The following is an 18668-nucleotide window of genomic DNA, read 5'->3' on the forward strand; positions in this document are numbered from 1 at the left end:
TGGGAAGGAACAAAGGGTTGATTATTTTTTCTAGCATAAATGTGACTTCATAACATTTGACTTTTGGAAAAAAATATAAAACTTTTTTTTTTTTAGCAGAATATATTTATTGAGGTAAAGAAAGTTCTTGTCCTGGAGAGGGACAGGAGGGGGGCCCGAGTGGGTTGTCTCCCAACACTCTGATTTAAAAAAAAGAAAAGCTAACATAAATGGAGAAAGTGTTAAACAGTGATCTAAACACTACACATTTATTAAAAATATCATCTCCCCCAAAAGCTTGTAAGGCAAGTGCTATTTTATCATCATTTAAAACAGTACAGAGGGATTAAATAACTTATTTAAGGTCATATGGCTAGAAAGGGACACAGCCAAGATTTAAATCATGCAATAAAATTCCATGGCCAATATTCTTAAAATAATGTCACAATATTATATTCAATTGTCATATTAGGCAGTGAAAGTTAATTTTAAATTATTAGTTAATAAACATAGTGTGATTTTAAAACCTTACTCAAAATGCTATGAACTTTATATACCTATTTTTAAAGGGTACTGTGAGCAGACAACATAAAGAAGAGCAAATTCAATCTGAGTACTAATAAGGAATACTGAAAGAGAGTTACATACTCTGCCCTACTTCTGGCAAACATAAAAAATACTTTTTAAGGACACTGACAAAGCTGCAGTGAGGCAGCAGATCATTCACTGCCAATGGGAATACAATCTGACATAAAATTTCTTGTAAAAGAAATTTGATACAATGTGTAAAGATATATTTCTACTAATCTAGTCAAGAAAATGAATTAAAATGTAACATTAGTATTCAAAGGAGCAAAATATTAGACCCAATTTAAGTGCTTAAAGTAGAACTAGGTAAGGAGAAGGATGCTTGCATATATTGTGACGTAGGTAAGTAAAATGAACATGAACAATGTTTTATTAGGACAAATTTTTTTTAACAATATAAAAACAAAAATGTATTCATAGGATTTCAATAATGTAACAAATCCAAAGACCTGAAGCAAAGTAAATGAACAGCAATGTTATGATGACAACATGTCTAGTATTTTTCTTCCTTGAAATTATTTTGATTATACAAATTATCTTCAGTAAGCATGAAGTAATTTTACAGATAGAAAAGGCAAAGTTTTTACTTCACATACCTTGGTGGCTGTTACTGATGTAGCCAAGTTTGTAGTTTTGGAAGAAGAACCATTAGAACTTATAGGTGGGGTCTGAGCCACTACAGACTTAGTATTTGTACTGTTTGTTCCGTTGGCCGCACTGGTAGAGTGGGAGAAAGTAAATTTGAAGCCACCAGAAGATGTTCTTTTCGGAAGGTTTTCCTTGTCTTCACTTTCTTTTGCTAAAATAAAAGTAAACATTGGAACGGCCATCAGTTAAGTACTGAAAGAGCAATAATTTTTTAAAATAAAAGGATTATCTTTGCTTTCTAAGAGCTAAGAGAGTACAGGATGTTTACTGTGATACATTTTTATTAGCTAGAATACTGGAAATCTATATTAGAACCTCAATAATCATGTAACAGGGTTGGGGAGATAGCTCAGCAGCATAAGAGTCTGCCTGGCAAGCTCAAGGTCCCGAGTTTGATTCCCAGTAATGCAAAAACAAACAAACAAAAGTAACAAACTCAAGACATTTTATGTTCTAAGTCTGTAATGCTATATCTAGTACTTACTTATAGTCACTAGCTCTCTGACTCTTCTTTTTACCATGTTTTATTCACTGCTCTACACTTCTTTACTCCTTGATAACCTTAATAACCTCTCCCACAAGTCAATATCTGAAGTGCCTGAAGACAGTAATAGTCCACATTCCATTATGTGCTTCTTTTAGAGCTTAAGTGTGCAATCCCTTTAATATCTGGCTTTTATTTTTCTGTATGATTCCTAGCCACAGCACTCAACATTAGATGCAGTACTTCAAAGTATAACTTTGCTGCTCCTTTGGCATTAGTGAGTCCAGCAACTATAATAACTAATGAAGAATTTATCTACAAAAAGGCTATTTTTTAGGACATTTTAATAGGCTATTTGCTTCCCCAGGGTGAAGTAAATAAATAGTGGGAAAGAGAGTAAAACTGGCAAGAAAGAGTTTCAAGGAAAAAAAAGAATTTCATAACGGGCTGAGATGGCTCAGCAGAATAAGCACTTGCCTGGCAAGTGCAAGGCCCTGAGTTCAATCCCTGGTTCCGGAAAAAAAAAAAAAAAAAAAAAAAAGTAAAGTTTCAAAGAAAAAGTAATGAATCTGACAAAAGGATGTACAAAAGGCAGTACAGGGCTACAGGATAAATCCTGAGAGTACTTGACTGAACTTATCAGACACAAAAGTTACATTTCTGAGTATATAGGTCTTGCTATATCTTGGTCTTAACCATCCAGCAGGAAAGTATAAAAACGAGATATATAAAGTAAATCTATATTAACAAGATAAGCTGTAAAAGGCTCAAGTCAATAACTTCTAAGGATAACCCACTAATATTATAGACTGCTAGACACTGTTAGATGTTTAGTTGAATTCAAACACCTGTACTATTTGGATGCCAATGGAATATTTACCTCTGACAGGAAAAAAAAAAAAAAAAAATTAAAAAAAAAAAAAGAAAGAAAAAGTAATGAATCAATGAAATGATCTTTCTAATACGAATTTTCAGCCAGCTGTGGAGGCACATGCGTGTAATTCCTACAATGGAGAAGCTGAGGTAGGAGGATCATTGTGAGTTTTGAGTTCAAGGCCAGCCTGAACTGCACAGTGAGACCCTGTCTCAAAACAGAACAAAACAAAAACTGCTTTTAGAAAATACCATTTAAAGCAAGTTCAGGAAATGCTTTTGTCTTTTAACATGTAAATTATGATTAAACATTTAAGTGATTAAAAGAGTTAAGATCTTACTTAAAAAAATCTTTTCTTTTAATATTTATTTATTTATGTTGTTCATACAGGGTCTTGCTATGCAGTTCAGACTCCTAGTGATCCCCCTGCCTCAGCCTCCCTAGCGCTGGGATTATAGGTGTGCACCACCCTGCCCCTTCTGGGGCTGGCACGGTATGCAGTACCAGTGATCAAATTCAGGTCCTTGTGCTTGCCAGGCAGGTGCTTAGACCACTGAGCTAACTCCACAGCCTGAGATCTTACTTTTAAAAAGTTAAACATATCTGAAACTCAGGAGAAAGCTTAACATTTTCTCTTATTATATCTCCATGCAACTTCTATATAATAACTGTAAAATTTCAAAGAATAAAGCTCAAAGCTTCTTTGAGCTCAGTTTTGTCAGCTGTAAAAAGCCAAAGTGGAGGGTTCTAGCAGGTTTCTATGGCTCTTGGTTGTTCACTAGTAATAGATATTTCCAATATGTATGATAATAGAAATAAAAATCTTCACTGGGATTTCAGCACAAGAACAGCATCAAACAAAGGCAACATTGAAGGAAAACAATTCAAATATAAAAAGAACTTTCAGATTTTGAAAGAGCATCTAAGTTTAATAAGAAGTTCTATAACTAGAACTTCCAAAGCAACTGAATAATTTCTGTACTAAATTAAGAGAAGGCACAATACAAATATTCAGAATGTCAATACCTTTCTTAGTCTCCATAAATTTTTCATAACTATCTGGAAAGTCATCTTCTGGCTTAGATTTTTCAACTGGTGTCACAACTGCTTTTCCTTCCTCCTCTTCATCTTCATTAAACCATATTTCTTCATCCTCTTCCAAGGCTTTTGCATCTCTGCGAAATCTGTTACTGCGCAATATAGATGGTACACTGTAAGAAATATATCACAAATATTGAGTAATGTTTAAAAGTTCATACTGAATTTGATAGGAAAAAATGTGTAACCAAGAACAGAAATAATTTTAACTTTATATAAATTTATCTAAAGCACCTCAAGTACAAGATATAGACAAAGAACTCTCCAAAGTATTTTTTCATTTTAAAAATTAAACTAAAAGTTCATTTTGATTTACCACACACAGTAGTAATTCATCCTATAATGGATCTTGGGTATGGAGGACAGCCTACCTTGTGTGCTACTGCTATCTAGTGAGACAAAGAAAATTCTTCTATGAACTTCACATGTAACATCTAAAGAATGTGGACAATTTTGCAGGCTATAAATGTAATATACTTAAACAATACCTGTTTAGTTTCTGACTTTGTCTGTCTCTTTCTTGCTCATATTTAGTCTTCAATCCTTTGAATGTCTGAACATATTCAATCGATTCAAGTGCTTTATAAAAATTTTCAACTATATGTGCAGTAAGAGACTTGATATCTTCCTGTATAAGCACAAAATTTACATTTCAAATACAATGCAATGCTTATCAGAGAAAAAAATGTTTAAATAGTTTCAAAGCTAATCAAAAAAGTGTTTTAAAATCACCTTCCAAAAATAAATGTCCCAGTTTCTTTATACATGAGACAGGACTCCACAGAAAACTTGAAAAAAGGAGCAATGCAAGGGAGCCCTTTGCAGGGACTAGAACGTTTGATAAGTAAACAGATTCAGATTCAGACTATTTGTATTTATAAAGCACTTTACAATTTAAAAAGCACTTTCACATACAATTCCGTTTGATTCTCACAATTCTATGAAGTAAATTTTATTACATTCATTTACAAAAGAACAAAATTGAGACTGAGGTTGGATGGTTTCATCAAGAGCACATACTGTGTTAGAGAGCAGATGTTAAAATTGTTTTCAAACAAACAGGTGCCTTTCTGTTTAACTGCTATCAAAATGGAGTCTTAGCAAATTATATTAGATACATTAGACATTATTACATGCACAGATCTAATAAATCGCTTATCCAGAACGTCACTAGTCTACTCCTGTATTTCTACTATATATGGAATATATAGATAAGTTTTGGGGCTACTTGTAACTCAAATTTATTTTTAGAAAATCAGTCATGGGAACAGGGATGAAGTTCTCAACCACACATTTCATCTTATCATGTATGAAGTATATCACCAAATTTGCAAAGAAAAAAAGGTCAGATTTATTGGAACAATGTACTGTGAACCTGGATTCTGATATCTAGTGATATAATCATGTTCTTTCTTTTCTAAGGGTTAAAGTCTACACTTCTATTCATCCTTTCAAAACCATATTCTAGGGGAGAGCCAGATAGCTCAGTGGACTAAAGAGCCTGCTTTGTCAGGGTGCAGTGGATAGGGTTCAATCCCTGGAGTGCCGTGCCAGCCCCACCCCTGGGGCACACTGAGACTGCGATTGAGACTGGGTGTGGTGGCACCTGCACCCATAATGCCAGCGCTTGCGAGGCTGAAATCAGGAGAATCACTACAAGTCCAATCTATGTATTGAAACCCTGTAGACCCTGTCCTAAATTTAAAAAAAAAAATAGTATTATTGGCAAGTAATCGCTCTTAGACTAACAATCCTCATATGACAATAGAAGTCATCAGTAAAAATCTGATTTATAGAAAACCCCCAAAACTAGAGAATTTCTAGTTTTGACTTTTGTTTATACCCTTTCCAATTATGTAGCCATTTCCTTGGTGGAATGAATTCTACCTGTATATGTGCAGGAGTGAAAAATTTATTGTATTGTTCCTATAGCTATGTTTTATTCCAGTTATTCATATATAAGTCTTTTTATGACAAATATTTTGTTGACTGAAACTGAGCTGGGATAAAATTTAAAGTGCTTACTGTATGGATACTTGTGAAAAGATTGATGAATACCTTAGGTATCTTAATTTTCTCAACTGCAGTCAGTAGTTGTACTAGTCCACCAAATTAACTGTTCTGTTTAACTTTAAATTTTGGGAATTCATCCTACCTTTGATGTGTCCTGTATTGGTGACCTTTGAAGAAATTATTTTTCAATCTCACTATTCATTTTTATTACTACTTCTATAGTAAACTAACTTTTAAAAAGAGGTCACACAAACGACATGCTTTTTTAAAATGTCCATATATATTAAGCCTGATGGTGAAAATCTGGAACTGAGAACTGAGAAATGGAACTGAGAATTGGAAATGGAAATGAGAAAACTGAATACATATGGATTAAGAAACTCTGCTATATTTCACATTTCAAACTTTTGGGCTCAGACTGTGGCTCAGTGTAAAGAGCACTTGGCTAGCATGCATGAGAACCTGATTTTGAGTGACCTCTAGCACTAAGACAGACAACAAAATAATAAAACAGCACATCACTATACCATAGCCCCTGACAAATGAGAATAAAAAGGTAATTGATTTTTTAAGTTTCAGTTTATCAGTAATAGATTCTAAGACAGAATAAATTTTAGGAGAGTAAGAAATATAGAAGTCATTTTCCTTAAATATAATTACTTTACTTTTACATATAATTACGTATAGATAATTCTTTAATGTACAGTTACTAAGAATTCTGTAACACAGACTTACCACTCTTATAAATTCAAACAACTCAATAACTGCTGAATTCAACAGATTATACCGAGTTCCATTATCCAGAAGAGCATTAATAACTGGCTCAAAAAGATTTCCTTTGGTGATGTAACGGTTGTAAAATTCATCTTTAAGGCCAATTATCCGCCTCATAAAACGAAGAGCACCTAATTAGAAATAGTATAGAAAACTTTACAAATACCTTTGCTGTAAAGAAATGTATTTGTTCTCAAATGTAAAGTAAAATTGTACACTAAACATATTGTGCTTTGACAAAAATAGTTTGGGGAAGACAGCTGAAAACTTGTATAAATCTGTTATCAGTGCTAACCAACAAAAGAAGAAAATAACTGGTATTTGGGAAATAAACTTCCAAGGTAGTCAGCTGTACGGCAAAGACCGGAAAAAGTATACAAGACCCATAGAATACAATTTCTGAAAATACTTAAGAGCAGAGCTGATGGATGTAGTGAATGCAGTTCAGACTAAGTGGGTTGGTATTAGGATGGCCACAGGAACAGTCTACGTATCCGAGAGATGAAGGCTGCCTTGCATCTCTGCTTTTGGAAGCATGTAGTTCTTTTCAGTTTTTTGAAAATATTGTCAAAAGGGCTGCCAGTAACAAAACAGGAGATTTAAAAGTTTTTTTTGAGCCAGGCTCTCACAATGTAGTATGGCTTCTACTGTTTTGGTTTTTGAGACAGTCTTACTATGTAGTTTAGGCTGGTCTTCAATTTGTTATGCAGCCCATGCTGGCTTTGAACTTGGGATTTTGGTGTCTCTTCCTTCTGAGTGTTGAGACTACAGGTATGTGTCACAATATTACTTGGGATTGCAAGTCCTATGTTTTGCTGCTAGGTGTCTCTCTTTTTTTTTAAATTTATTTATTTATCCATCTATCCATTTATGTGTGTGTGGCCAGCTCAGCCCACCAGGGGGCGGGGCTGGCTGGCATGTGGTGCTGGGGGATGGAACCGAGGTCCCTGTGCTTCAGGCAAGCTTGTTCCAAGTAGGTGCTTTAGACCACTGAGCCATCTCACCAGCCCCTAGGTGTCTCTTGACTTGTACTCTATCTTACTTTAAACAGCTAACTGCTGGTAGTTCAAGCTGCCCAATGGTCCGGACAGCCAAATGCATCCTACTATCTGTGGATCAAGCCTGGGGAGTGTGTACTGTTCTAGCTCCCCTTAGTATGGAAATCATTTGTGAGCCACAGTATTTTGCATTATAATGTCATCCTTTGTTCACCAACTCTCTATGAGCTATTTTGCCTTTGGAAAATATACACTGTGGTAGATCAGGCTGTATTTATAACACAAAACAGGTGAAGTGTGGCTCTAGTGTGCTTGTCTAGAATATGTGAGGCTCTAGGTTTGATCCTCAGCATCATGACCAAAAAGTTTCTTTAGCTAAAAAATTTAGCAGTATATTACTACTAAATTTTTTTTTTTTTTTTTTTTTGGGTGGTCCCAAGGATCAAACTCAGGACCTTGTGCTTGCACTTATTCCACTGAGCTACCTCCCCAACACCTTCTGCTAAAATTGTTATGGAACACAAAGAACTAGAATTTTGGTTTTTTTTTTTTTTTTGGCAGAACCAGGAACTGAACTATCTCCCCGGCCCTGGTCTTTTAATTTTGGATCTGCTAATCTTTAACTTGTTGCTTTTCTCATTAAATTTATTCTATAAACACCATTGGCTAAGGCTTCTGACTTTTTATGTTGGTCTCTAATTTCAACCCCCTATTTAAGGATGGTAGAAATTATACCCATTAGAATAGGTTCTAAGTATAGTCTCAGAATAAAAGAGAAATAGACCACATAGAGTAAAAATGTACGCTAACTGTGACAACCAAGTGCAGAGAAGTGCTAAACTTATAATGTCACTGCTGTCTTTGTGGTAGGATGAGAAATAGTTTACTGAGGACTAAAATACCAAAGCACTGACAAAGGTATAAGCAAACAGGCAATAATAATATACTGCTGTGAAATGAACTGATATGGACACAAAAAACTATGAGTATAACAACTTGCTTATAATAATGGGACTCAAAGAACAAATACTTAAATACTGGAAATCCATTCAGTTAGGTTATAGCCATATTAATAGTATTCTGTAGTTATCAAAAAGGACTAAAAAATAGCAAAAATTACTAGAAGAACATTAACCTTTTCAAAATTAATATAGAAATATAATTCCATTCAAGATGAACAGAATAAAATTGTTTTTGTAGAAAAACATATATCTTAGAAAAATTATGAAAAGGGTATATTAAAACTCATAGCAGAAATATTACAAAGGCATATGAATAAGCAGTGCTGCCAGGCATGACTACCCATGTCCACAATCTTAGCTACCCTGGAGGCTGAAGGAAGAAGATCAAAACTTTAAGTCCAGCCTAGGTAACTTTGTGAGACCTCATCTCAAAATGAAAAACAAAAAAAGGACTGGTAGTGTAGCTCAGTGTAAAGGCCTGGGTTCAATCTTTAGTATCCTCTGAAACAGACAAACAAACATTGCCATTATTTCATTTGTTGAGATGAAAGATTAGACAGTCCAGAAATAAAATACAGTTATATTTATTAACTTATTGCATAAGTGATATTTTAATTTTGTGGGAAAAATATGATTTAGTAACAATGTTGGCATGGTTGGATATCTAGAAAGATGAAAGTAAATTATAATTTCAGACCACATCCAAATACAGATTTCAGTTATATTTTATATATAAATGTAAGTAGGTGATTAAATAGAAAAAAACTGCAAAGAGTATTTGTATCATTTTAAGCCATAGATATCCTAAGACAAAACACCTAAGAGCCATAAAAGATAATGAACTGTATTTATCATAAATAATTTTTAAAGTTATATGAAAAATAATGCCATGAATAAAGCATGGACAAAAGACAAATGATACTGAGACATTCCCTTCTAAAACATAAGTTGTTAATGTTATCTAATATACAAAGACCTTTAAGAAAAAGATCACAAATAATTCCCAACAGGTAAAAATGCAAATTATACTGAACTATGAAAAAAAGCTAACAAAGAAAAGTAGAAAGGAAATAGAATTTTCTATCATCAGATTTCTATCATTTATTTAAAAGTACTACTATATGAGAAATTGTGGCTTTAGAAAAAGGGTGTCTGTGTGCGTGTGTTTGGCTGGGGTGGGATGGGGATGTAGCTCAGTACACAAAGGCCTGGGTTCATTTCTCAGCATGGGGAAAACAAAAAACAAAAACAAATAAAAAGAAAAGGAGGAAGTACCTTTAAGAGATTGCTGAGAGAACGTCAAGTATGTCAAGCTTTTGGGAAAGTCATGTGGTGTATGTGAAAATTGAAAAGGATGTATTAAAATATATAAAATAGGACTCTATCCACAGATATAATTTGTCGTAACAATCCTGCAAGCTATTACTGTACAATGATACAACAATCTGGGCAGAATTATGTGATGAAATTACTAAATGATAATTCACTACAGACGATGGAAAAAGACAGCAGGATTGGTTGAGAGAAATGTCACTGCACATGGTACTATATTACAACAAAAGGTAAGCTAACCTAAATGTGAGCAAGCTGAGTGGAAACACACACACACACACACACACACACACACACACACACACACAAATACAGTACTTCTCACAAGCACTTCCTCCAACAGCCTACACTGCTAGATAAGTATTGTAATTTCAAATGTGCTGCTTTAACTTTTATTTCTACAAAAATATTTTTTTCCTTTGGGAAAGGTTTTCACTACATAATAGAAGCGGTCTTGAATGTAAACCAGGGCTGGTCATACTTCATTAGCCTTCTGCATGGCCTCCTGGGTGCTGGGCTTATAGGCATGAGACATCAAGCTTTCAAAAATCTTCCTTAAAATACTTTGCAATCTTGTTTATTTAAATTGTTACTTACACAAAGCCAGGAAAGTGTGCTTGGAATTCATCAAGACCAAGACTCTTCTTAGTAAGTCCTTGTTCATAATATAGTTTTTTATGTGGTAAGTGTGATGTTCCACACAAAATGTGAGCAACTCTAAAATTAAGGCAAGTAGCTGTGCTGTTTGATAATTATCTGCAAAAGAAAGTCATTTCATGAAAATAAATACTGTAGTACATCTAAACAATAAATAAAGCTTATACTCTACACTTTAGGGCAAAAGTCCAATTATATTTCCTTCATTCTGACATTAGCTAAAAAGGCTATAAATCTTTCACTTTTCTATTAGGCAGACCAAAAGTATTATCAGTTTTACTGGCTTTTGGGTAAAAAAATCTAAGAAGAAAAATTCATTATTACATATATGATAAGAAGGTAATGTTTCTTTAGTAAGAGTCTTTCCTTAGTTGAGTGTTCGCACTATTAATGAATCTATAAAAGGGCCTAAAGTAGAGAAAACAATTCAAATTTTTGCCTAAAGTAAATTTCTTAAAATAAATTAATATGGTTTCTGTTAACACTTTTTTTCTGAATACTGGGAATGGAACTCAGGACCCTGCATTTCCAAGGCAGGTGCTTCTGCCACTCAGCTATATCCCCTGCTAACACATTTTTTATGTATGTATATATATGTATGTATGTATTTTTGGTATAGGGTCCACAGGATCTATAGGGTCTCATTATGCAGATCGGATTCGTAATGATTTTCCTGTTTTCATTCTCCCAAAGGCTGGTATTACAGGCATGTGCCACCATATCCAGTCTCGCTGGACCTCTCAGGGCACCCCAGGGGCAGGGCCGGCAGGGGATGTTGGGGCTCGAACCCTGGCTGCTATGCTCTGCCTAAGCAGATGTTTTAGTACGCTGAGTTATCTGCCTCCCTCCCCCAATTTTTAAGGAAAGGTATTTTAGGTATTTCAATGGCAAGTGAAAATAAGACTTCAAGATTTTTCAACAATTTTAAAAACAGCAACTCATTAATTCACAAAGGGAATATATGACTGAAATAAATCAGCCTGAGACGGCTGGCCAAATAGCTTGGTGGATTAAAGCACCTACAAGCAGGCACAGGGATCAGGGGTTCAATCTCGGCCTGCAGTGCCGGCCCTGCCCCTGGGGCACACTGAGACGATAATTGAGACTGGGCATGATGGTGCATGACCATAATACCAGCACTTGGCAGGCTGTAAACAGGCGGATCACTATGAGTCCGATCTAGTAGTGATACCCTGAATACCCTGTAGACCCTTCCCTAAAATACAGGAAAACAAAAAATTAGCCTGAGGCTACACCAAGAGGCTTTGGTTTAAACATTTATGAAATAGTTTTGAATTATTTCCTGAACATCAAATTTACTAGTGCTATATCATTTAAAAAATTACTGTACTCTTTAAATTCTCAAATCTTATTTACAAAAGATCTAAATAATATACTTTCCTACATTAATCTTAGAAATTACTCTTGTCTGTAATCCAATATCTGAGCAGACTCCAGATTTAAAACTGGCTCTCCTGGAGCTTTGCTGAGCGTGGCAGAAGAGATACAATGCTGGTACACAGAGCACCTATACCTTCACTATCAGACCCACACCTGCTGTGCATGTTCTAAGGAAGTAGGACAACAGACTTAGGTTATAGACAATAAGCATCATACTGTCATAAAGTAGTTTAGTTCTGGCTTATTAGATTAAAAAAATAAAAACTAAAGTAAACAAAAACAAGGTGGTAAAACAAGCTAATTTACAGAAAAAAACCTCCAAAAATTCTGAGCAAAAGAATAAGCATATGCTTGGATTTTGTTATTTTGAAAATATGTTTTACTGAGCCTCATATAGTTGCATTGTACTCAGAAAAAATTTATAATGTACCTTTGTTCAAAAATATGAATTTCTACTTACCAGGACAAATTGTGTTGTTTTTGTTAGATCCAACAAATTTATCTAAGAGCAACAACAAAAATATCAAAACAAAATACTTTAGTAACATTTTATATTTACCTAGTACTTAATGTATAGTAATATATAATACTCATCTTTAATCATACTCTTCTTTTAGCCTCATAATGACATTTAGAGTGGAATGTTTTTTAATCTGGGCACTATGTATGCCTGTAATCCCAGTACTTGGGACTGAGGAAGAAGTATCATTATGATGAATTCAAGACCAGCCTGAATTACAAAGCAGACCCTGTTTCAAAAAAAACCAAGGGGTAAAGCTGGGCATGCCACCTGTAATCCCAGCACTTGGAGGCTAAGGCAGGAGGATTGTTTTGAGTTCAAAACTAGCCTGGGTTACAAAGTGAGCTCAAGGCCAGCCTAAACTGCTTAGTGAGACCATCTCAAAAAGCCAAAAAAACAAAGGAGAAAAAAATCCCTACCCCAAATCAACAATAACAAAACTAGAGTTGGTTATTTGGTCAAATATTATATACATGCTTACAATCTTTTATAAAACTGGGTACAAATGTGGAATTATTAAAACACAATGCAATGTAAATAACTGGATTTAAACAGAGATTACAACCAGCAATAAGACTGATAACTCTCATTTTCTAACCATCATCCAAAAATTGAGATGCCTTATTTGCATATTTAAAAATGAAAAATGGGAATTTAAAATTTTTTAGAAAAAAACTCTTAATAACATGAAATATGTGGCATACCTTCTATCCTAGAGTCATACAAACATATCTGTATAGGAAAAGAGGAATATATACTGGAACATAATTATTATTTATGTACTTGGATGAAACGTAAGGGCAGTCTACCACTGAGCTACACCCCTAACCTTTTTTTCTGGTACTGGAAGATGAACTCAGGACTTTGCACTTATGAGGCACATACTTGTGCCACTGAGCTATATCCCCAGCTTATGTGTTTTGAGACAGGTTGTTGGCTAGATTGCCCAAGCTGGTCTCAAACTTGTGATCCTCCTGCTTCAGGCTCCCAAGCTGCTGAAATTATAAACATGTGCCACTGAACCAAGCCTGAAGATTATTTATAGTAACAAAAACCTAGAAACATGTATATTAGAATAGTTATACTATAGCATATTCAAGATAATATTGGTGAATAAGATGAAGACATATTGTAATGTTTTTATAAGCCTGTCTTTCCACTGAATGGCACTCTGCAGTAGCATTCATTATTTTGTAAAATCATTCTTCATAAACACACTCACAAAAGAGTTGCAAATCTGCTTCACAAAGCAGCATGAATGATGAAAAAAGTGTTTGAAACAAGGAGTATTTTGAGAGGAATTAATGGCAGTGTGTATTTTGTTGTAATAAATTGTAATTTACTGGTAATTTTAATTGTGTGTTTATGAGAACTTTTTTTTTTGCTAGCTCAGGCTGCCTTAAGGGCAGGTCTCGTGCAGCTTGTGGAGCTGGGGATTGAACCATGGTCCTCTAAAAGGTTTTTTTTTCTTTCCTTTCAGTACTGGGGATTGAACTCAGGACCCTGTACTTGCCAGGCAGGTACTTATGCCACTGAGCTATCTCTTCTGCCGTAAAATACCTTCTTTTTTTGCAGTACCAGGGACTGAACTCAGGTTCAATTGAACTCAGCACTTGCCAGGCAGGCACTTATTCTACTGAGCTGTATTTCCCAGGCAACTGTGTCTTTATAAACAGATACAATCACTGTGCAGTTCAGGCTGGCCTTGAGCTCACTTTGTAGTCCAGGCTGGTCTTGAACTCATGATGATCCTCCTGCCTCAGTCTCCTGAATGCTGGAATTATAGGCATGTACCATCACACCCAGCTTGTAATTTTCTTTTTTTTTCCAGCTTGTAATTTTAATTGTAATAAAATTGTAATTTTGTTGTAGTTAAGCTGCTTTATATTTAAACATTAACCATATTTTTCAATCACCCCTTGTGCTTACCAAAGTCTTTGGTTAAAGCTAGCATATATTATGGTAAAACGGTAATTTAAATATTGCATACTAATGAAACTTGTGAGAACTCTAATATCTATGGATAAGTTTAATATAGTTGGAATCCACTACAAAATTGCTCCATATTAGATACACACAAATATGAATATCTGGAGGAGTAGACTTAGAACCACAGTGAGATACTTTAAAAATATCTTTAGACTTCTACTTCACTTTAACAATTGAAACCAGTCTTTGTATCTTATAAATGTAGATGTAATTTACGCAACAAAGATAGTATGGAAATGTAATAAAAATAACACAAAAAACTCCAATCACCCTTGTCCCAATGTGCTATATAATTCTGCATTCATAGATTAAGTTAAAGTGTTTAAGTAGACAGGTTTTGGGGGAGCAAATATGCAATCCCAATTATTGAGGGGGACTGATTCCAAGTTCAAATGAAACCTGGGCAAGTTAAATGAGTTCTTATCTCAAAATAAAGTCTGAAGATGCAGCTTGGTGCTCCCTCAGTTCAATGTCCAGCATTACTAAATATTAAAAAAGCAAAAGAATAAAAATGTTTTCAATGTTTGTTTTGCTCTAAAATCAGTATCTGCTTTAGTTAACTTTTTGACTGAGCCATCAATTTCTGATCCTGATGCAGAACAAAAAAGCAGGCTTTTATTGGACTGCCATGCCAAACTGTTCTCCAAGAGGACAGTTCCCTTTGAGTTCTAATGAAGGTAATACACTGCTCTAGCTCATTCTAACCATTTTGGAAGTACTTGCTTTTTTTGGTCTCAGAAATCGAACCCAGGACCTTGCATTTACCAAGCAAGTACTGTGCCCTGAGCTAATCCTTGGCCTACTCTAGCCACTTTGGGAACAATCTCCTGATTGTATATACACTCCTAGAGTGTATCTCTCCTTCCTCAGTGTGGAGTACTTTTCTATATCTCTTCCATTACTTTTCAATAGCAAATTCTGTCTTATGAAACACCAGCAGCCTATTAGTTTCAATATTTGACACCTTTTTAAAAACAGATATTATAAGCAGATGAACAAGAGAACCTACCCTTTTCACATTTGTCTTCTGAAGTATTGGTCAAAAGTGGTGCTGTGAGGACATGCATACAATGGTTGTAGAAGAAATTCAGAAACTCGCTTTTTTCAGTTTTCTGAAACATACAAAATTTTGAAAAATTACCTTTATAATTAAAAAAACACTAAAAATTAGCAGTGCAGGTTACACATAAACAACAAATACTTTTAAGATACTACAAAACAGTCCCAAATTGGTAATATTCACTTCAATTTTACATGTGCAGCATGAAAATAAAATCCATTTCATATTACATCAAATAAAAATGAATGCAAGAAAAAAGCATAATGCTATAGTTTTTCCAAACAGCTGGCCAGATAGCTCAGAGGATTAAAGTGTCTGCTCAGGTAGATGCAGGGAGCAAGGTTCCATCCCCAGCCTGCTGTGCTGGCCCTCCCCCAAGGCATGCTGAGACTGCAAATGAAACTGGGCGTGGTGGTGTACACCTGTAATCTCAGTGCTTGGGAGGCTGAAAAATAGGAAGGATCACTACAAATCTGATCTGTGTAGTGAGACCCTTTAGACCCTGCACTAAACACATTAAAAAAATTTTTTTTTCCACAAAAATCAGAGAACAATTGTTTTTTCAAGATGCCAATGATCTGAAGAATGACTGTCTATTGTATATGATTATTCAATTAACAGCAATATATATTGCATATCTGAAAATTCTTAGTATTCTCATCACAAATAAATGGTCAAGATAAAAATACAGACACACAAATAACTTGAATTAAAACAGTATGCACTATACAATGATCATTTGTTTCTTTTGTACAGTTACTGATTTTTTCCAATATAACCAAGAAATGTATAAAATCATCCTTAAAAATAAGATGCCCGCCTGTAATCCCAGATCTTGGGAGGCTGTAAACAAGCGGATCACTACGAGTCTGATCTAGTAGTGAGACCCTGAACACCCTTTAGACCCTTCCCTAAAATACAAAAAAAAAAGATGCCCAAGTAAAAAGAACATGTAAATATTTTCCTGAAGAAAAATATTTTTAAAAAAGCCATATGATTAACAACTTAAAATTTAGAACCTTATACTAAACCTATTTGGTGGTAAACCTATTTGAATTTCAAGAACTACTGAAACAAGTATCAGGACACTAGATGAAAAAAGAAAAAAAATTATTTTTTTTTTGGGTGGTACCAGGGATTGAACTCAGGACCTTGGACTTGCCAGGCAAGCACTTATTCCACTGACCTATCTCCCTGGCCTCAAAAAAGAAAATTTAGATCCATTCTTTATATTTAAAAAGTATGTTTTCACAAGCTATTCTTTTGTTTTGTAATTGGATTAATCAACCCCATGTTGCACTGAGTTTGCCAGTAGGAACGGCTAGGAACGTCTTTAAGATCTGCTTTTTTGACTGCTGTTGGCAAAAACTGAACTGTTTTGGACTAATGTTTACAAAACAGAATCAAGTGTTTTTCAATGTGGTTGTCCCATTTTTACAGCCCTGCTGTTTATGCCTCTGACTTGCAGTTTGATATTTAATTTATTAGTGCTGTCCTGTACCCATACCCCACTCTGTAAGGAAAAACTCCATGTGGTTTAGTGCCAGTTTTTTGCTTACTTTTCAGGTTTGTATTATAAGGCTTAATAATAAACATGGGGTGTCCTGGAGGAAATAAACTTAAATGAATGCAATTTACAAAAGAAAAAAAAAACCTTCTTATTCTTTTGCCACTAAGTTTTACATAACTGGGCCCACAAACTTGATGCACATGATAGATGTGCCTTTTAATTAGGAGGGAATTTTATTAAGTATCCTTCTACACCAAGATAACATTATTTACATTTTGGAATACTTTCTTAAATCTCGCCTTAGGCAGTTACAATCCTTCAGTAATTCAATTTTTTTTTCTTATTGTGATAAAATCGTATTGAAATACTTTTACCATTTTACTTACCATATTAAAATATACAGCTCACTAGCTTACATATATTCACATTATGAAATTCTAAGAATTTAACATGTGAGACCATTTTGTCATGAAAAAAAATATGAATCTGTATATCCAAAATAGCATAGATATACAGCTACTTTCTCTTAGTTCAATGAAAAGAAAGTTTTGAACTAACAGTGTTTAGACAAGATATCATGTACTATGAAAAACTACTAAAGACAACAATATGCCATGTATTAATTATTGTAACTGTCCTACTAACCTGTTTTGAAACTTATTGTTACTCCTTTCTCAATAAAATTATTAAAAAAGAAAATAATTTAACTTGTAAGAGGCCAAAGGACTATAAATGATATTCCCAAGAACAGGCTACAATCTTTGTATTTGTTGCAAATGAAACTGCTATATGAATACCACTGCTATTTGAATACCAAGTGTGTAAATATTTATGGAGATATGTTTTCTCTCTCAAAATTTTATTATAAAACCACCTAAAACTGACCAACCAAAAACATTTTAATCTCAGGGCAATTACTTACATTAGTTGTAGCCAGCATGTTCTCTGGATCAATTAGAGTACGAAGAAGTCCCATTAACTGAACTGCACCTCCTAGCTCAGGATCAGTGTCACAGATCATTTGTTCAATTACTACATTAATAAGAAGGATATCCTGAAAGGTAACACGTTTCCATTAGACCAAGTTTGGACATGAAACAAACATGCCAACTGAAAAAACAAAGTTAGAATCATATAAAGAAAAAACAGAATGGAAGAGCTTATTTAAAACTTTTCCTTCTGGATGTTTTTAGCCCTAGAAACAAACAAAATGCAGAGCAGGCCTCAATTTTAAGGGAAGCAAAAAACAATCATTTAATAGTAATTTTTGTTCAACGGAGGTTCCAACACATTCTTACTCTTAAGTTTCATCCTTAGGCATAATTTTTTTTTACCAAGAACTGACTCACAACTGACTCACAACTTGGCACTTGCTAGGCACTGTGACACTGAAATATATCCCCAGCTGCTAGGCATAAGTTTTGTAGTTAAACAGGTATGATCACACATTATATAACCCCAAAGCATAGATTTTCAGCTTCTAACAAAAATGAGTATAAATGTAAATAAACAAAAATCTTCCCTCATCTCTTTCCCCCAAAGTTATAAGTGTACAACTATTCATAGACAAAGGAATACTATGCTATATAATCTCTAATGTTAACCGGTTTTACTGTCATATTAATAATGTGTTTTGCTTTTAATATTAAGAAACTACAAGGGCCAGCCAAATAGCTCAGCGGATTGAAGCACCTGCAAGCAAGCGCAGGGTCTGGGGTTCAATCCTCGGGCTGCCATGCTAGCGCTGCCCTGAGGCACACTGAGATGGCAATTGAGACTGG

General features: G+C 34.5%; 1 protein-coding gene across 2 annotated transcripts in view; it reads right to left on the minus strand.

Annotated features, from left to right (window-relative positions):
• Ppp4r3b (protein phosphatase 4 regulatory subunit 3B) overlaps positions 1–18668 on the minus strand; it is a 54957-nt gene that overhangs the window by 7584 nt on the left and 28705 nt on the right. The window contains exons 8-15 of one of the 2 annotated variants that reach the window (XM_004632437.3): positions 17810–17941; positions 15327–15429; positions 12269–12310; positions 10348–10506; positions 6420–6589; positions 4160–4299; positions 3600–3784; positions 1164–1366 (exon numbers count right to left, since the gene is read on the minus strand). In XM_004632437.3, coding sequence (XP_004632494.1) covers positions 1164–1366; positions 3600–3784; positions 4160–4299; positions 6420–6589; positions 10348–10506; positions 12269–12310; positions 15327–15429; positions 17810–17941 — 1134 coding nt within the window. The remainder of the gene's footprint in view (positions 1–1163; positions 1367–3599; positions 3785–4159; positions 4300–6419; positions 6590–10347; positions 10507–12268; positions 12311–15326; positions 15430–17809; positions 17942–18668) is intronic. The other variant, XM_023716407.1, reaches the window with a different exon arrangement.

The sequence above is a fragment of the Octodon degus genome, unplaced genomic scaffold (genome assembly GCF_000260255.1).
Source record: "Octodon degus isolate 3935 unplaced genomic scaffold, OctDeg1.0 scaffold00048, whole genome shotgun sequence".
NCBI classification, from domain to species: Eukaryota; Metazoa; Chordata; class Mammalia; order Rodentia; family Octodontidae; genus Octodon; species Octodon degus.